At 57.2% G+C, this 19025-nt stretch overlaps 7 protein-coding genes across 7 annotated transcripts in view; 3 read left to right on the top strand and 4 right to left on the bottom strand.

Annotated features, from left to right (window-relative positions):
• Positions 1-837: 837 nt before the first annotated feature.
• On the bottom strand, positions 838-1932 carry L226DRAFT_525857 (uncharacterized protein; the record flags this gene model as incomplete). Its single annotated transcript, XM_067679004.1, has 1 exon — positions 838-1932. One exon carries the CDS (start codon positions 1930-1932, stop codon positions 838-840), a length of 1095 nt encoding a protein of 364 aa, XP_067531132.1.
• A 1257-nt stretch (positions 1933-3189) lies between these two features.
• On the top strand, positions 3190-5367 carry L226DRAFT_574665 (dimethylaniline monooxygenase (N-oxide-forming); the record flags this gene model as incomplete). Its single annotated transcript, XM_067685085.1, has 8 exons — positions 3190-3721; positions 3776-3928; positions 3991-4677; positions 4744-4749; positions 4802-4937; positions 4998-5133; positions 5195-5248; positions 5314-5367. 8 exons carry the CDS (start codon positions 3190-3192, stop codon positions 5365-5367), a joined length of 1758 nt encoding a protein of 585 aa, XP_067531131.1.
• L226DRAFT_514334 (NAD-P-binding protein) lies at positions 5359-7093 on the bottom strand. The gene is made up of 5 exons (XM_067678410.1): positions 6734-7093; positions 6501-6675; positions 6250-6437; positions 6042-6194; positions 5359-5971 (listed from the first exon to the last, which is right to left on the bottom strand). Exons 1-5 carry the CDS (start codon positions 6842-6844, stop codon positions 5423-5425), a joined length of 1176 nt encoding a protein of 391 aa, XP_067531130.1. The 5' UTR covers positions 6845-7093; the 3' UTR covers positions 5359-5422.
• A 1448-nt stretch (positions 7094-8541) lies between these two features.
• L226DRAFT_435393 (heat shock protein 70) lies at positions 8542-8712 on the top strand (the record flags this gene model as incomplete). Its single annotated transcript, XM_067674747.1, has 1 exon — positions 8542-8712. A coding segment is annotated over one exon (171 nt), but the record flags the coding sequence as incomplete, so codon positions are not given.
• A 975-nt stretch (positions 8713-9687) lies between these two features.
• Positions 9688-13512, bottom strand: L226DRAFT_547709 (uncharacterized protein; the record flags this gene model as incomplete). The annotated part of the gene is made up of 10 exons (XM_067682519.1): positions 9688-10028; positions 10080-10753; positions 10805-10943; positions 10993-11169; positions 11418-11797; positions 11848-12165; positions 12217-12392; positions 12443-12814; positions 12870-13079; positions 13135-13512. 10 exons carry the CDS (start codon positions 13510-13512, stop codon positions 9688-9690), a joined length of 3165 nt encoding a protein of 1054 aa, XP_067531128.1.
• A 1030-nt stretch (positions 13513-14542) lies between these two features.
• Positions 14543-15466, bottom strand: L226DRAFT_525852 (uncharacterized protein; the record flags this gene model as incomplete). Its single annotated transcript, XM_067679003.1, has 2 exons — positions 14543-15329; positions 15381-15466. The coding sequence occupies 2 exons, from the start codon at positions 15464-15466 to the stop codon at positions 14543-14545; spliced, it is 873 nt and encodes a 290-aa protein (XP_067531127.1).
• Positions 15467-15921: 455 nt separating this feature from the next.
• Positions 15922-19025, top strand: part of L226DRAFT_525851 (uncharacterized protein) — a gene marked incomplete at both ends in the record, with an annotated part of 3853 nt that continues 749 nt past the window's right edge. The window contains 12 exon segments of the mRNA XM_067679002.1: positions 15922-16078; positions 16102-16318; positions 16406-16548; positions 16666-16772; positions 16794-16916; positions 16936-16992; positions 17057-17144; positions 17179-17483; positions 17550-17977; positions 18030-18158; positions 18211-18317; positions 18372-18981. Of these exon segments, the coding sequence (XP_067531126.1) occupies positions 15922-16078; positions 16102-16318; positions 16406-16548; positions 16666-16772; positions 16794-16916; positions 16936-16992; positions 17057-17144; positions 17179-17483; positions 17550-17977; positions 18030-18158; positions 18211-18317; positions 18372-18981 (2471 nt within the window).

The following is a 19025-nucleotide window of genomic DNA, read 5'->3' as shown; positions in this document are numbered from 1 at the left end:
GTCGTCGGCACTCCGAACTCGAGACCCTGGCGAGGTCGTGAACCAAACAGGGCTGGTGCTCAATTATGCAGCGAGTGATCCACGGAGTAGCGACTGCAGCAAGACAACCTTCAGCAAGAGAGTGCAGACACTACTCACCTATGCTCCTACTCCCCGCCCGACGTACTCCGGCTGGCCGACGTCGACGAGTCACGACGCACCCCCTCACACCAGGGCGGGTTACAAGAGTAATCGCGATTCGCGATGCGCGTGGTTCGAATTGTTCAAGGTAATAATCTACACACAAACTCCGTCGAACGTTATGCCCCGTGGGGCGAGTAACCTATTCTACAGCAGGATCAGGATGCACTGCGTGTGTGAGCCGCGTGACAAGCGGGAAACGGGAACCGGGAAACGGTAGAGGGGATGCTATGTACACGATCGACATCGACGATGATGAACGATGACTAGCCGGGATGGCGAATAGTGAATGGTGGTGGGACGGCCGGAACATTGGAGGAGAAGGAGAAGGGGAGTGGGAGAGGGAAGTAAGTCGGGTAAGAGGTGCCCAAAGGCGAGGAGGTAACGGTCGGTCTATCTACACGGTCGGCGTATACACGCTGAGCGATACATCCACAAAATAAGATATACGACACAACACTGTACAATGCGCGGAGGGTGTTGTATGTGGGGGTTGAGTGCTAGAGATACATAACTGTCGCGCATGCCAATTGTCACCGTGCGTCCGCTGCATATGTCCTTCCTACATGTGATGTTCTTATATGCGCATCGCGCACCTTGCACGCCTGCGTGCGGCATCGGGCTCATGGCACCCGAAATAGGCACACGTACATGCGCCTACCGCACGGGAATGCTGGCCATTGTCTCCGTGCGCCTGAGCGCGTTGCGAGCGCGGACTGGCGGAGCAGGCGCCTCGTAGACGGGAGTGCCGGAACGCGATGCGCTGAGACATTGCGAACTCGCGCTGCGCGACAGTGTGCGGCTGAGCGTACGCGAGGGGCCCGCGGAGGGGGTGGCTGAGGGCGTGCCGGGCGCGCTGACCCTGCGGCGCTTGTCAACGTGGACGTCGTTACCAGCAGCATCGCGGTGGCCGGTGGCGGGATGGTGGGACGAGTCGAGGACAGGAGTGGGATGGGCAGCAAGAGGAAGCCCGAAGACAGAGATTGGTGGGCGCTGGAGGCCGTTGTCCATGCCTGGCTCATCGGGAGGGACGTATATGCACTCCTCCGGCACGTCGTCCTCGAGCGTGAGGAAGGACTCCGTGCGCAGGAGCGCGCGGTAAGCTGCGGTGGGCTTCTTGTGTGACTTGGGAATGCACACGGGGTAGGGGCCGTTTGGGCGGGAGGTGTATTCGGCCACCGCTTTCCAGTCTCCCTCGCGCCAGTTGTGCTCGGCCTCTTCCTGGGTGACCCACCCGAGGGCGAGTAGGCGGTAGAGAATCTTGCCGGGTAGGCGGATGCTTTCCGCCTCGGTGGGGTGGCGGCGAATGTAGCGGTCGTGGAGAATGAGGTTCTCCAACGCCTTCGTCCAGAACTCGGGGGCACGGGGGTCGCGGGGGGGCTTCGGGACGGGTTCGTATGCGAAGTCGCGCACCTTGACTCCGGCGGCCTTCGCTGCCTCCACAAGCTCCTCCCCCGACTTCTCCGGCGTGTCGTCGACAATCTCCGTCGGCACTGGAGATGGCGGGGCGACATAGGGCTCGTCTGGGTGGATGCCGGGAAGGATAATGGGCGAGAGGGGGACGTTGGAGGTAGCTACGGCAACGGTGACGCCTGTTACTGTCATCGCGAGCTCACTGCGCTTGCGTTTCAGTGGCGTTGACGAGGTCAAGCTTCCGGAACGCGACAGTGAGCCTGTCGAGTAGGAGAATGCGATAGTTGGTGGGGCGGAAGGCCCAGCGTATTGGAGAGAGAAGCCGTTGAGTTGGGCCATGGAGTGAGGACAGAAAGCGCGAATGTGAGGGATGTGGTCAAAGACGTGATTATATGCGCGCTGTGCGCCGGTGGCGTCGAGGAAAGGGGGCTTGTCGTCGCTGTGGCCGACGGCGGAGGCGGTGGCTGGTGATGGTCAACGCAAGAGAATAAGTCAGACGCCAAAAGGACAATGCAATCAATGCCTCGGATCATCTTATCGGATCTTTCCGAGCGCCTTTGATTGCCATATCGGGAATAACGGCGCATCAGATGTGTGGGAACGCGCGCCGCGATTCGTATCTCCTCCTCAGCCTCAGGTTCCTCCGTCGTTGACGTGTCCCTCAACACTGCTCGCGATATGTTCGTCGTTTAGAGCATAGTCTACTTATTAGCACAAAATTATTGTCTCCGGTGCGCGCGCACTCTGAATTGAGATTAAAACGATCTCAGGAACGCACCAGCCGGGAAGAACAACACCAGAACAACACACATCCCTCAAGCTCATGTTCCAAGTCGTTGAGTGGATTTTACAATGAACCGTGCCATGCCTTACTCACTACCGTCGCACAGTTGACCAACATCGGACCCGACAGGCGGATCGATGTTGTCTGGGCGTCCCGGCCACCTTCGAGTTGCGCATTCAGCTGCGTAGGGAGATAGGTGCGACCAGCACAGCGATGACAGTCTCAAGGGCGGCTTGGCTGAGCCCGGAGTAGTGGCATGGCCAGGAAGTTCAGCCCTTCCCTTCAAGCGAGCCTCGTGGGCTGCACTGAGTTCGAGAATCTCCGGAGGAGCTCTGCACTGAGCAGGGTCTCATGTAGCACCGGAAACCTTCCGTCGTGCCCCGGTAGCGGACATCGCCATCGACTGTGGCACCCGACACCATTGATGACCGCCAGGATTGGATCCTCGCTGAGCTCCCGAACGATCGCTGTTTGCAAACGATTGTGCTCTGACAGGCATCGCGGCCGATATGGCACTCCCCCCAAGCGCGCTCAGAACGAAGCAGCATCCAGCGCTCTACTGTCACGTTCGCTGAACTCTCGCTATTGATAAGGACCTCTCACGCAGCGGACACGGGGTAGGTTAAGAGGCGGTATGGAAGACATTAACGTTCAATTGCCCCACTGTGGTCACAGTTGCCCCAGATGCGGAACCATAGGTGCGTCCCCTGTGAACACAGTCGACGTCTGCTGACCAGGTGCACCTGCATATACTCAAGAGCAACTCAAGAGACGTATACCTCTTGCCTCTCTGATGGTCGCTATCATTCCCTATGACCTTCGACGCCCATCTCGTAGCCTCCGACTGGCTCTCCTCCTTCTCATCTGCGCTCGCACGCCGTGATGTTTGCCTCTCTACGACGCTGTTCCTCCCAGACGGGTGGCTTCGAGACGTCTTCACCCTCACTTGGGACATAAGAACGCTCGAAGGGCAAGACAAGATCGCCGCATACCTCTCTGAATCCCTCGCAAAGACACAGATAATCAATATACGACTGGACGAAACCCCTGACCTCGCCCCTCGTGTATGCACAGTACCTCTCTCAGAGAACATGTCAAGTGTCCAATTCGGGTTCCAGTTCGAGCTTCCTCACGGCCACGGTTGTGGGCTTGCTAGACTGGTCGAGGATCCCAATGGCACCTTCCGGGCGTTCACTGTCCTGTTGGCGTTGTGCGAACTTCGCGGACACGAAGAGTTCAGTCGTCTGCCTTTCAGAGATGACCTGTTGGTCCAGGGCAGAGATCCCGAAGCCGAATATGCTGAGTGGATTCGTCAAGTCGAGACGGAACCCCATGTCCTCATCGGTCTGTAGCGCACTTCATCGATTCGCGAGCTCGTTGCTGACCTAAGATGTACAGTGGGCGGAGGGCAGAGCGGACTAGACGTTGCAGCACGTTTCAAGCAGATGAACATCCCGAGCCTAGTCATCGAGAAGAACGCCCGTGTCGGGGACAATTGGCGGAAGCGATACCCGAGTGTCACCCTGCATTCCATCCGACGTCAGCACACTAGTGAGTAGCCGTATAGTCCTCCTCAGGAGGAGAAACTCTGAGACTACATATGCGACTGCTAGTGTTGTACCAGCCCTTTCCGTCCACCTGGCCAGACTTCAGCCCACGCGACAAACTCGCCGGTTGGCTTGAGCAGTATGTCATCACCCAAGACCTCGTCGTATGGACGAAATCGGAGCTGCAAGCACATCCTCAGTACGACGAAAAGACCGGTCAATGGGAAGTCATCGTCGTCCGGGAAGGTGTCGAAGTGAAGCTGCGTCCCTCCCATATTATCATGGCTACCGGAATGCTCGGCCGTCCTCTCATCCCCGCGTTCATTGACGTGGAGCGATTCCGCGGCCAGTACATGCACTCATCGAAGTTCCCCGGGGGAGCTCTGTTCGCGGGCAAGCGCGCAGTGATCATCGGAGCCGGGGAGAGCTCTATCGACATCTGTCAAGACCTCGTCCTCAAGGGCGCCAACTCCGTCACCATGATCCAGCGGTCGTCGTCCTGCGTCATCCGGCGGGACTTCTTCAACAACTTCATGAAGCAGCTGTTCCCCGAGGACGAGCCGATGGACGTCTCCGACCTCAAGTTCGCGGCCATGCCGCTGTCTCTGCAAACGAAGCTTATGGTCGCGAGCCGCCAGTCGATCATAGACGCCCACGAGGACGTATATGAAAAGCTGCGCAAGGGCGGCTTCAGCGTCATACCGGGGCCGGATGGCGGCGGCACGTATGTCATGTACTACACCAGGGGTGGAGGTGCGTAATAGCTACATGAACTGTGTGAGGCTCATTCTAACACGCAGTCACCCGACCGACGCCCAGGATATTGTGAGTATAATAGTCTGAACAGCTCGGGCCGCACTGATCGATGTGGATTAAGGGCTAGACAAGGGTGGTGCGGAGCTGATAGGGAACGGACGCATCAAGGTCAAACACGGAACTGTCGACCGGTTCATCGAGAATGGGCTCGTCCTGAGTGATGGCACAGAGCTTCTGGCTGACGTCGTTGTCTTTGCGTACGTCTTCATACTCTGGCCTGATAAGCATGCCAAGAACTTATGGCCGGTGCGATGTAGAACGGGATATACCTCGATGCGGGAGTCGAACGCGGAAGTGCTGGGTCCGGAAATTATGAAGCATGTAGGTCCCGTCGGTGGAAGAGATGAGGATGGCGAAGTCAATGGGCTCTTTCGCCAGTGCGGCCACCCTGGAGTATGTATTTCAACGTCCTTGACCTTCATGCACCTCACTGAACTCGTCCGACGTCGTACAGCTCTGGTTTGCAGGCGGTGACTTCTTCTACTCGCGTTTCTTTTCAAAACAACTAGTACGTTATTGGTGTTACGAGGACCCGTCATGGTCGACCTCGTACTCACTGCTTTGTCTTTACAGGGGTTGCAGATTCAGGCGATTCAGTCAGGGATTCTAGATGTTCCTAAGCACTAACTGGGCAAATGTACGATACATCACGCTGCTACTTATCGCCCATGCGACTCTCGCCTCACAACCTCGAGATGCGTTCGAGGTTCAGGCGAGGCGACTTGCCGTCCTGCATGTTCTTCAGCAAATCCGTGCGTATATCGCCCGTATACCCCGTCTCCCGCATCCAGCTCTCCAGCGTATGCCCATGGGGGTTGACGCGCCTAATCCACTCCCAATCGCGCTTGATCACGTCGTCGCGGTACTGCGCCCACCAGCACGAGAAGTTCTCGCGCCACGTCGTCGAGCCGTCTGCGACCTTCTTCTCGTTCGCGAGCGGCCTGTTGATGTCGTCCTGCTCGAACAGGGCGAACCACTCGTCCTGGGCGAGCGGGCGGTACACCGCGGGCTTCCCGGTGACGTTGGTGAACGTCGAGACGAGGTGCGGCCAGTCGACCCAGTCGCTCGCGATCTCGAGCTCGCGCGCGGACGTGGCCGCGCGGTTGTCGAAGACGTGGCGCGCGAAGAAGCCGACGTCGGCGAGGGTGACGAAGGGGACATGGCCGTTCCCGATCGGCGCCGCGAAGACGTAGGTCCCGTCGGCGCGCTTGTTGAGCGGGCCCATCATGGGCTGCATGCGGTGGGCGGTCAGCGCTCAGCTCACAGCTCGGGAGTAAGGTGGGCGAAGGGCATGTACATACGATGTTCAGCATCTCCATGTACACCATGGTTGTGAGTATGCTCCACGACATGTTGTCGTCGCTCACGATAGACGGCTGCGCGCGCATCCAGTCACCTACGCGAGCCTTCCCGTCGTGGTGTGTGCATCGGTAGATGGGGTTGTACCCTCCTTTCTGTTTCGCGTTTGTGAGGGTGCGCAGATGGGTGCATGGAGAGGAGTAGACGAACCTTGAAGGAGTAGTCTAGACCACTCCACACGTAGTGCTGGAGCGTTCCGATCTGCTTTGCGAGCTCGAAGATGCGCATGCCGATGAAGATTTCCTTCTGTTCCCCGAGCGTGAAGCTGTCGGTGTTAACGAATGCACCATATGCGCCTTCCAGAGCGGCGAGTACGCTAGCAAAGTCGTCGACGGATCCTGGGGGAGCCGCATCATCTAAGCACTAGAGCAGCAACAAAAAGCAAGGCAAGCAATACGTACCTTGCACGACCTCAACGCCCTTCTTCGCAAGCGACTGCGCGCGAGAGCTGGACGGGTCTCGAGTGAGAACTCGCACGGCGTACGGAGACGCAGAGCCGTCAGCTGACGGCTTGAGCAGGGCATCGACAACGGGCAGACCCTGCGCGCCGGTGCCACCGATGACGAGGATGACCTTCTTTGAGAGCGTGTCAGATGGCATAGTCGAACAAGACGGAAGATTAGAAACGGCATACAGAAAGGATCTGGTGCTTTATATCCGGTTGATGGTGGTACTCGGTGTCTACCTCGGGCTCTTGCCCGGCTGACTGAGAGATTACTGGCGGTTTGTTCAACCATAGCCTCATTCATTGAATATATGAAGTCAGTGGGAAACCTGGCAAGTTGCATGTCGTTATGGCTTGCCCTCGGGCTCGGGCTAGCTGATATATCTTGTCAGTACTAGTGACGCCTCTTACAGTACTAGTTCGTCCCGTTCAACTTGCCAATATCACCACAGATTGATGCAAAGTTCTTGTTCTCCTGGTGGCCTTGCCAGACAACAGTGACAAGGGTCAACAAGTTGTTGAGAATCGAAGTTCAAAAGTTCGCGTCGACATTGAAAGCGCCTGGGGAGCGGCAGGGCCCTGCGAGAAAATGTTAGCGCGCGGACAGGCGCCTCCAGCACAGGAGATGAGATGGGACAGGCTGCCGGGATGCCGAGGCGCGAACTTTATCTGAGATATGCCGCTTAGCACCCGCTTGTGGCAGACGTCAGTTCTGCGACGGTCTGCCGTTCTGCAGTCCGCTTTTGCTTGTTATCGGCCAGATCTTGTATATAAAACTAGTGTATGAATAGGATTCTACAACTTGTCCAAACCGATTGTCATACGGAAGGCTGGAAGGTGGTGAATACATGGATTATGTAAGATGGTCGAATGTACCAGTTGTCGTGTGGTGTCCATATCACGATGATATCTCATTTTGAGACGGACAATTTTGAGGTATTGCACGTACCAATGTGTTTGTGTCAAGAATCTGTCATGAATTCATACCTAGCGGACCACAAGATCCTGGCATAGTGATATATCACCAACCTCTAGGTAGAGGTAGCAGGCGATGTATCACCGTCTCTCGTTAGAATACATCAGGATATATCATCTCGTCTCTACTAGAATTGGCTGCGCATACCCATTGCCCCGCCCATGCAACGGGGCGCATGCTGGGCGCTCCAGCCCGTACTGATGACCCATCCCGCCCCCGCCTTCCTCCCGAAGCGGTCGAGAGCATGTCTCCCGGAAGGGGCGGGTTTTCGCACTCCGCAAAATTGCGTCTCGAGGCTGCTGCATCCCACCGATTGGGCAGCCACCTATATGCCAGACCCGGTCCTGATCCTTCCGGATGCACATTCCATTCACATATGACTGCATTACCCTATATGGCCACCATGCAATGCTCAGGCGCCGTATTGCGCGACCAACCGCGATCCCCTTGAATGCCGTCGCGCCACATGAAAGAAAAGAAAATGTATTGAGGATATATATGGGCCTCACAGAGTGTAATATACAACGTCAGAACGGCGAAACAACGGGGCGCTACCACACGTACCGCCGGAGAGCACCGATAAACGCATGCCCATTGGGTGAGCGAGATGGTTCCGCGCCTTGCAGCTGCCTGGACGCGCATGGTAGGGGCACGATCCTTGGTGCATTATAAGGTTTTTGTAGGGTTTAGATGAGCAGGAACGTGGGCGCGGGGGCAGGAAAGCGGGCGCGGGGGCAGGAAAGTGGGCGCGGTAGCGGAGCGGGAATCGGGGCGACGACGTGCTCGGGTGTGCTGTGAAAGCGGTAGCGGAGCGGGAATCGGGGCGACGACGTGCTCGGGTGTGCTGTGAAAGCGGTAGCGGAGCGGGAATCGGGGCGACAACGTGCTCGGGTGTGCTGTGAAAGCGGTAGCGGAGTGGGAATCGGGGTGACAACGTGGAACACGTGCTCGGGTGTGCTGTACAGAATAGGATGATTCCATCATAGAAGATGGCGAACTGGAGAGTGGGATACGCAAGGTGCTTCTCCTTGATGTCGCTCCTCTCTCCCTCGGTATCGAGACTGCTGGTGGTGTCATGACACCGCTCATTTTGTGGAACACAACGGTTCCGACGAAGAAGGCCGAGGTCTTCTCGACGTACTCCGACAACCAGCCCGGTGTGCTCATCCAGGTCTGTGAGCGTGAGCGTGCACGGACGAAGGACAACAACCTCCTCGGCAAGTTCGAGCATTCGGGTTTGATGACACTCAAGGGCGCGGGGGCAGCAGACGGGTGGATCGGTGACGTTTTGGGTTTGATGACACTCAAGGGCGCGGGGGCAGCAGACGAGTGGATCGGTGACGTTTTGGGTTTGATGACACTCAAGGGCGCGGGGGCAGCAGACGGGGTGTAGATTAGAGGCCGAAGAAGCGGGGGAGCCTAGCCCCCAGACATGGGAGCGAAGCAAAGAATGGACCGGACCCCAGATGTGGGAGCCGGAACTGGGAGCGGACCGGACCCCAGATGTGGGAGCCGGAACCGGGAGCATGTGGGAGCCGGAACTGGAAGCATGTGGGAGCCGGAACTGGGAGCATGTGGGAGCCGGAACTGGGAGCATGGAGCATATGGGAGCCGGAACTGGGAGCATGTGGGAGCCAGCATGGAGCATGGTGGGAGCCGGAACTGGGAGCGGACCGGACCCCAGATGTGGGAGCCGGAACCGGAGCCGACCGAGCGCACTCTTAAACGTGCTCTCATTGGTCGAGCCATCGTGGAAGAGCAGACATGGCTAGTCTGCAAGCGATGTGCGCTGCTGCAATAGCGGCGCGACATAAGCAGTGAGCGTGACCAGGAGTCAGAAAGACAATGCAGGAAGTCGACGATGCGTAGCAGAGAGGTTAACACAGAGCGCGATGACATTGGACTGCATACATACCCTGGATGGCCATTTCTCCCCCACCGTTGCCACTGCGTCTACACGGATCTGAGATGCAAGCGAAGACAACGAAGTAGAGGACGGTTTGCGGCGTGTGCCGCGCCGACGTGGGAGCTAGGCAAATAGAGACAAGCCCCATTGACGCCCTTGTGCCTTGAGCGCTTCAGAGTATCGCGGACATGGTCGAGGTACAAGGGCAAGTTCATATGCGGGTCTGAGGTGTACAGAACAGTATATATATACATTCTCGAGCTACGCTGCAGCAGCTGTGATCGAATCTGGTTCAGCTACCGCATCCAAGTCTTCAATCATTGCGTCAACTCCGAGCCCAACCCACTGTTGCACATGCCGCCATGACACAGCGCAGAAGTCGCTCATTGCTGTCCGGATGGTCGCTTGACGACGTGCGTATGCGTTAGCCCCTTCCAGGTAGTCCGGACGGTCTTGGTGAACCCGGTCAACCGTAGCAAGCCACACCTCGGCGCGCCAAGTATGGTAGACGATTGTTCGGCGCATCTCTTCGAGGAGGAGCTCCACCTCCTCTGTCCAACGGTTAGCGCGTGCCCGAGCCATGCACCATTCGATGCGTAGTGCTGCGGAAGGTTGTAAGTGGCATGATAGTGAGAAGGGAATGATAAACGTACATTCCTGCAGGCTCGCATCCATAGCGCCGTCTTGGGAGCTAGCGTCGCGGTGCGTGGACGGGGCAGCCTTCCAGATCCAAGACATAGTGCGCCTGCCCTCGCTCTCGCCCTCCACGCCCTCGGTGACATGCCGTATGTCGGCTGCATGCAGTTGCGCCAGGTCAGTATTCCAACCGGTCTTACCCAGCGGGGTCGCCAAGGCGCGCAGAGCGGCGTACGCTGCCCGGTAGCGCGCCGCATCCCCTTCAATCTTCGCCTCTGATTGCTTGATGATAGTTTGAGCCCGAGTGTTTGCGCGCTGACCACGGGCGAAACGGTCCTTGAACTTGTACAGATGAGAGCGTACTTCCAGATGACCACAAAGGTCGGCCAGGGCGTCAAAGGCCTGGGCGTGACGCATGCGCCACTCCAGTTCCATCAGTGCGGGCGAGGAATGGATAGCGGGCAGGAGGGCGGATGGCAGAAGCAGGGGAAGATTGTAGGGGAGTGACGCGGTGTCGTTCACAGCCAGAAGGCGTTGACGCTGGAGAGCAACACCAGGCATGTACAACTGCTGAATGTCGATCCAGGCATCTATACGGCGGTGTAGCGCGTTCTGATGCTCCAGGGCCCTTGCACGTTGAATGTCCGTCGCGTGGGCGGGTAAGGCTGAAGCCTCTGTCTTGATGCGGCGTCTGTAATGGCAGCGTGAGCGATCTGGCTTTACAGCGAGTGTCAGGACGTACTGCGTGTCTTCTAGCTCAATGCCAGCAATGATCATTCCAGCGGCTGAGCATTTGTCGTGCATGAGTTCAGCGGTGCCTGCCTTGAGCGCCGCGGCATCCTCCTCAGCAAGCTGACGCTTGATAGCAGCTTGGGTGATTGCTAACATATCGTCAGCGCAACAACTTGATGGCTGATATGAAGAACTCACTCGGACGCTGCAGAAGAAAAGGATTAGGTTGTGAACGGTCGCCCTCCCAGGCCTCTACAGCCTGTCGCCAGCTTAACGTGGCTTCCGAGGGCAACGTCGCGTTGAACTGGTGAAACGCCGTGACTTGTTCATTACGTTCGATAACCGCCTTCTTAATTCGCTTCAGCAGTGTCGCAGCTTATGCACATACGCGTTAGTTATATTTCTAGACGAGCGATGACATAGACCCTGCACAAAATGCTACGGGCAAACACGAAGGGGAGGAGAGTTCTCAGAGGGCACAAGAGTCGTCAAGAAGGGGATGGGGGCGAGAAAGGGTACATGGTACTGTACAGTGTCAAGAAAGCGGTTCAGGGCAGGGGTATAGTGTACGATCAAGGAGATCTGTGGAGGGTGGACCTAGTGACCGATGAAGGGGCACTTACGAAGGCAGCAGACCTTGAGCCAATTATGATGCGCGAAGATGTCGTCCAGGGTGTCGCGCCTGGACCCCGGGCCCATCTCGCGTGTGCTGGCAGCAGCGGCATTGAGACACGCCCAGATGCGCTCTATCCCCTCTCCATCGTCGCGGGCGCAGAATGGCAGGTAGCGAAGGTTGTATGCTGCGCGGCATGCCTCACGATGCGCATTGATGTGGAACTTCGGAATAGCCCAATCGATGATGTGTTCGGAGACGAACCCATAGTTCGCGAAGCGTGAGAGCATGTTGTGATCGAAGTGACAGGCGATGTCATAGGATGCGAGGACGTTGGTGGGGGCATTCTGCTGGAGGGAGGAATGGAGGAGGTAGTCGATATTGACATAGCTATACAACAGTCAGCGGTGGATTCGGTTGAGGGAAGTAGTACCGCGTACCGTTCGCCCTTCTGCAGGTCGCCTGTCGAACACGGGCGCTTGACTTCATGGCGCGCGCAATCCACGCTTGCCACCCCAGAGGCTGCCAGACCCACCGCGCCCTTGAGTGTCGCCAGCTTGACGGCGTCGTGATTGTTGCAGTGGTCTGATATATCGGGTTCGAGCGTGCCGAAGGTGTCTAGATAGGTCTTGTACGCTTGCTCCTCGACCATATATGCCGCGCCTTTGTTGAGACTGGGGTCTACTTCGTCTGAAGATACCTTCTTCCGTTTGAGGCGGAAGTTCGCATCAATCGCGATGAAGAGACGTTGTAGCCAGCTGCGAAGATGCTCAGTGCGAGAGATACAACTTATTCGTGAGCAGACGTACCCCTGGGCCTTGACAGGCGTGTTCTTCCCAGGCTGAGGACACGCGGGGCATTCCACTGCACAGGCCCCTGGACGGGTGCCAGCGATGCCATCCGGCTCATTACCTCGACCGGCGCGCTTCATCATTTTGAGGTGGTGCCACTCGCGTACCATCGCCAGGAAGGACGGGTACTGATCCTAAAAGTATATGGTCAGACTACCGCGCGTATATATCACAGTTAGCATACCTTTGGCGTATTGACATTTGTGTTGTCGGTACGGCGAGATAGCGTGTTGTAGAATTCGAAAGCCGAGAGCTTGGACTGCACCGAAAGGAGATGGAACGTCTCGAGAACCTGGAAGGTTGCCGCCGTTTTGGGAGAGACTGAAGTCGCGGGATACCAGCGCGTACGGAGGAGCTGGAGGTGGTGTGGGACCGCCCTCTCGCAGCCGCAATAGCGGACGCTGAGCTCGTGCACCCCGTTGATGTCGATCAGCACAAAGTCGTCCCCCCAGGGGATCCTGGGGTTAGTGCAGTTCTCGCCGGGGGTGTGGCCGAGCTGGACGACGAGCCCGAGTGACTTCAGCGTGACACGTGCAAAGTGATCACCATCCCAGCGCTGGAGACAAATGATAGTGAGTGACAAGAAGCGGCATGTGAGGGGACAGACGTACACGGAGACGGTGCATGGGATGGGAGAGGTGCGTTTTCAGGGTGCACTCCTTGCAATGCAAACCCACATCGCAACAGTCCTCGCAGCGATAGAGAACGTCCTTCTCCCCACAGGGGCAGCTCCGCCCTATGAAGTCGCCGCGACCTTCCAGGCGGAGAAGCTCCGCGAGGTAGCTTTCGGCCTCAGCAGCCCACTGGAGGATGGGGCGGTCCTGGAGATCATTTCAGTTAGGCAGACTAGGATAGATACAAATACGAGAGACGTACCCCGGCGGTGCGTTTGCGCCGCTGCGGGTCCTCCCCAAGCTGCTCGAGTTGATGGTAGAGGTAGTCAATGTCGGGAGGGTGGTATGGGAGTTCGTAGGCAGAGGAAGTGTCGGTGTAGAGTGAGGGGAGAGATGGCGGGACCGATGATGAGCGTTGCTGTTTTTTGGCAGGGGAGGCTGGGAGATCGAGGTATGAAGTGCGTGCGCCCGTACGATTGCCACGCTGGCCCCAGTCGATGTGGGCATGCGTCTCTGTGGGGGTGCGAGCTCCCGAGGGGCAGTCCTCATCGTCGGAGACATCGTAGTGAGAAACACGGGGACGCCGGCGTGGACGCTTCATGAATAGCTTCCGGAGGGACGAGAACCAGGATGGTGCCATGGTGGGGGATTTGAGGCTGGTGTGGCCCTCGGAGTCGTCGCCTCCACGATGCTCTTATCTTCCCCGTTACCTCGTCATGTGTTGGCCGTTGCGTCGTCACCGAGAACCAAATTAGGTCAGCCATTGCGAAGATGGGCAGACATACCTTCCACAATTGCGCAAGCGCGAACTCCATTGGGTCGGAGCGGGTGATAACGAGAGGATGTTGGACAGCCCGTGCACTACCGGAGGGGTTAGTGCAAATCACTTAACGAACCACACGCACATGCTCACAGGCCAGCATATGTGGAAGTCTGCCGCAATCGAACTGAGACCGTGAACGGTATTGGAGTGAGCATGTTACTCACCATGCACTCCGGCACGAACATCGACATATTCCATATCTGAATGCATGATTTGTCCAACGGGGTTGTCGATGTCGTACTCCGGTGCGTGGATGTGATGTGCTGGCACGTTAGTGAAAATAAGTGAGATTACACCATGAGAGTAACAGGCGGTGAGCCATACATGGAGAATGGTGCTGTTGAGACGTGCGGGGGATATTGGAAGGAGAGGCCAAGGAAGATAGAGTATCAGGCACTTGCAAGCTGAGCAGATCAGCCAATGAGAGCACGTTTAAGAGTGCGCTCGGTCGGCTCCCGGTTCCGGCTCCCACATCTGGGGTCCGGTCCGCTCCCAGTTCCGGAAGCCCGGGTAGAACAAGACGCTGGCTGGTCTTGTGTGCCAGCCAATCGGAGCCCATTTAAAGGTGCGCCTTAAAACATTTGCCCCCTCAAACATAGGATTGGGAGTGTTCATTGCACTCCTAGGCAGAATGGACACTACGTTAGTATTACGGAGGGCGTTACACCCCTTCTCCGGGTGTTTTCGAGTTTGTACGCGGTGTTTGAATGTATACATGTACTGGCGAGCTCGAGGAGGCTCGAGTATCGCATACATTGCGCAAGGGAACTACACCGGGTTCTGGTACGATGTTGGTCCACCTCTATGTCTTTCGGGCAGTATCAGAGGAGCATATGTGGATGTATTACTAGTTCTTTGCACCTGAACTCGCCATTACATCTGCTATCATAAGCTGCCAAGGCATCTCTCCCGACTGGATCATGTCCGTATAAACATCTACACCGTGCTGTCGATAGTACCACTCATCCGCTAGCATACACACTATCTTGGAGCCCCAATCTAATGCCAGACATTCGTCCTCGGTCCGGGAGTCATCGACGTTCAAGTCTCGAAGTGCGCTCCAAGCATCCACCCTTGCCGCAATCTCGGTCTCCACCTCAATCTTCACCTCCTCCAGTGGCGTGTGGACCCAACGCTTGCGACGGTCCCGCGCGGCGGCCAAAACCGCGCGGCATTGGAAGGCACTAAGAACAGCACTTCGCTGGGACAGACTCGTGGTGCCGTCCCAAATGTTCGTTGATGTGCTCCCTACGGGATCTTCGTCCGTGCGCACAAAGCAAAATGGAGGTGTCCACAACCCGAGAAGAGGGCCGGGGCCACAGACGGTGAACGATATCGGCAAAGGCTTGTCGGCACATGCGATGAGGTCGTCAGGGAGGTGTTCAGGATCCCATACCAACCCGACTGTTCCACGCTCGGGGAAGCTGTGCGCGAAGGGATCGAAAGTGTCGAGAGTGTCGAAGGAGTCAATGGTTACGCGCAATGGGATGTCCGGAGTGAGCTCGCGCGCTGTTGTTGTAAGGTCTGTGGCATCCTCAGGTGGATCTTCTGGCACCGGTAGTCCGTCGGTCGCCTCCACGCTCTGGTTATGTTGGTAGCGTCTGCGATTGGCCTCAGCCTTCGTCCGCTTGCCCCTGTTCGCATAGTTAGCTCGTGCATGAAAGTAAATGTCATAGAAACATTACTTCTCCGAATCCCTATAGGCTTTGGCCTGTGCACGCTTAGCGGCCTGTTTCTGTTCGTACGTGAAGTACTTAGGGGTCCGTCCCATGGTCGACGTTCAGAGGCAAGTGCTGCAACGCACACATGTGGAAGTCTGCGCGCAAGAACTCTTCGATTGATATGGGCTAAGTATGGAAGTAGTACTACCAGAACACGCAATATAATGACCTCATATGGCCACGCTGACCGAAGTTCGCTCTGCAATGGGATCGGACCATGGGATCGGATGTGTTACAGCCACTAGCACTGTCTGTACTACGAGAGGCAAGAAGGGGGCAAAGGAGAGCTAGACGGTCGTGTACAGTGGGCGAGGCAGTAGACTATGCACAGTTCTACTGTCTATGCAAGAGCAATATAGCACGAACGCGTCGTAAATTCTAGAGGGATATGTGGGTTTACAAAATTTCTGAGCAACATGCAAGACACGAGAGAACGGAGACGACACAAGGGAACAGGATATGACACGAGAGACAGCAAGGGTACTGAAGACGAGCCATTCATACAATGCTAACGATACCATCGGCCACTGCTCTGCGGAAGGCGGCAATGGCGCTCTCACGCGTAGGAAACCCACCGCGCCCGGTGCCCCCGCTGACGCGAGACACAGCGTCGACCATCATAGAGCTGAACATATCATATCAATCGAAAAGAAAGGATGAACGTATACATTGAAATACTCACCAGGTGTCGAACACTCCTACCCGACGACCACGCGTCACCACGTACCAAGTGGACGCGGTGCTCGGCAGGGCGATGTAAGGGATGATCGGAGGCAGACCTCCAGCAGGGACGATAGGGGCAGTATCGTCCGCGGGCGTGGGGTCGGCAGCAAAGATGATGGGAGCCTCGGCGATGGCGGGTTGAGCATCTCTGGCGACCAGCGGAGTGGGGACGTGCTCGGGTGTGCTGTAGAGAGACCCGAGCATGGACGGTGTCATCGACATTCCTTCGAGCGACTCGGCCAATGAATCGGTCACGGACCCGGCAGTGGCACCGGTGGGGGAGATGTCGAGCGGTTGAGCACGTACGGCTCCAGGGACATCGAGCCCATTCCCGACGCCAGCGGGAGCTTCGGCGGTCGACGACCACGATTCGTCTGCGATGACAGATGGAAGATGCTCAGCAAGGAACGTGGAGTTGGGAGACAAGTCGTCCCAGATACTTGAGGTGGGGGACTCACTGCCTGAGTTCGACTCTGGAGGCACGTGGATGTGAATGTTCCCCCGGCCTAGACCGGACTTATGTCAGCACAACTCCCACGCGTTAGGCGCACTCGAATCCTACCTGAGACGACCCAGCGCAAGCACTGGAGGCACGGATCAGTGATCTCCTCATTGTTCTCTACTGCAGGAATGGTGAGTTCTCATTCTACGTAGTACGCTGACAAGTCCTACAACTCACGTTCGTACTGCTCGAATAGCCGGATCAACATGGCCAACAGTTCCCCAGACGTGAAGCGCGGCAAGGTGGAGGTCCCCTCCACGTTGCTGGGCTCGTTGGTGTGGTGGATGGCCATAGCCCAAGAGACGGAGCGAGAGGGAGGAGACAGGAACAGGAAGGGAAGATAGCAATAAGGTGCGTCCAAATCAGTTGAGTATATATAGTCCACCGCTGGCGCAGAGTGGATGTCTGTTTACAGGCTTCGCAATGGGATCCGCGCATCGTACTCAGCAATCCGTATCCTCAACGAGCAGGCAAGAATGCACGCCCGACTGGTGCCCTACAAGGTATAGTTGGCGCAATATTCGACCCCGACGCCAGCTCATCCCCCTCCCCCACGCTCCAGCTCACCTCGTCCATCCCTCCCCCTTTCACTCATCGCCCTACTCCGCTACATGGCGCCCCCAGGATGGACTGCCTTAGACCAGCAGGAGTGGCTTGAAGAACGGAACGACGACGCGATTGAAGCACGCCGAGTCGGCAAGTATAGTTCCTGGTTGATCGCCATATTCCACGACTGGTTCCTGCGCTGGTCGGAGCGAGAGAAGCTCTATGGGCCTGAAGCCGGCATACTTACACCTGAACAAGAAGCCGAGCTTGCAGCTGCGACAGCCCGTAGGCAGTCGGTGAGTCGCGCGATATATCACCTTGTGCCCCAATTAGCATCTCACTGACGCTCTCACCCGTTCTAGCAAATCCGGAACTGGTTTCACAACAATCGAAACAAGCGGTTCGTCAAAGGTGCCCCTCGTGGAAAGGCTCAGCATGTCGCGGGCCACACCGGCCCTTCTACCAGCGCGATCAGGGCCGAGCTCGCCACCGGCAAGGCATCACGCGCCCCTCAGCAGCGTGAGGTATACTGCCGCATGTTCTACGACGAAGACCAGAAGGCGGCAGTGGCTAAGCAGCTTGCAGCTGAGCGCGCGGAACTCGGACGCGACCTTACCAGGTCCGAAACCATGAGGATCTCGCGAGGCCATATCGACACTCAGTTCCAGCAAGTCTCCGACGAAGTCCGGGAGCAAATCAAGGCGAAGGTCGAAGAGGTGAAAGCTGCAAGGAAGGCCACCCCACCTCCGGCGGATCCATCCAGGCAGCGCACACCTCAGGAATACCAGAAGTAAGTCCATCGTCTTCCATCACGACCACAAGTTTTGACTGGCATGCTTCAGCGCAATAGACGGTGCCCCGAAATCGATCACGAAGTACTTCGAAACCGTGGTGCTGGAGACCGGTTGGAGCTTCACAGTGTTAGGGGCGGGGCCTAGTCCTCGACATGGTGGCGCCATCAAGTCCTTCGGGTATGTCGTACGCTCATTTGTGTGTGTATCACTCGAGCTTATAGCTGTTTAGGGTGCACTTTGGGACGAACGCGTCTGGTCATATGCTCGACGAGGCCACCGAGAACTACCAGGAGAAGTTCGTGCAACCCATGGTCCGATTCGCCAAAGGCGTTTATCGTGAGTAAGGATCTTTCATCTTCACGTTCATGATCTGATGCGCATGTCATTCAGCTCGAGATGTTCGTACCTTGCGGGCACTACCAGCATCGACTTACCAGGATGGGGATGAGATGATGATGCTCATCCCTCCTCGCGGAGAGTCCACCCGATCGGATACTGTCACTCCCAGTGCCTCCGTACTTCCCATCTCAGACTCGGCAAGTCCGCAGACCACTTCGCAGGCTGTTCGAGGACCCTCAGCCACCATACCGGCAGCCACCATGCCCTCGGTGTCGGCACCTTCGCAAGCGCAGGTCCTCGGAGATCCTGCGAACACGCCGATGGCATTCGACCCCAACTGGTCTATGAACATGAGTATGGTCAGCACTAGCCAGAACCTGTTCGACATCGACGGCAACGTGGTAGGGATGGGAGAATGGGACATCCCTTCCTTTACCAGCTTCACAAATGCGACACAGCCCAGTCAAGTCCCTCCGATCCCAATTCCTCCCATCACCCAAGACCTCCTCGATATCGATATTCCATTGCCCTCCACCTTCTCCATGGCGGCGTCTGCTGCACCCGCACCCGCAACGCCGTCCGCACTGTCAGCTGCACCCGCGCCCACGATGCCGTCCGCACTGTCGTTCCCGCCGTCTGCTGCACCCGCACCTGCGACGCCGTCCGCACCGTCGTTCCCGTCGTCTGCTGCACCCGCACCCGCGA

Source organism: Lentinus tigrinus, assembly GCF_003813185.1.
Source record: "Lentinus tigrinus ALCF2SS1-7 unplaced genomic scaffold L226scaffold_36, whole genome shotgun sequence".
In the NCBI taxonomy this organism is placed as follows: Eukaryota; Fungi; Basidiomycota; class Agaricomycetes; order Polyporales; family Polyporaceae; genus Lentinus; species Lentinus tigrinus.
The sequence above is the reverse complement of the archived record's forward strand: the minus strand, read 5'-3'. Positions and strand labels throughout refer to the sequence as shown.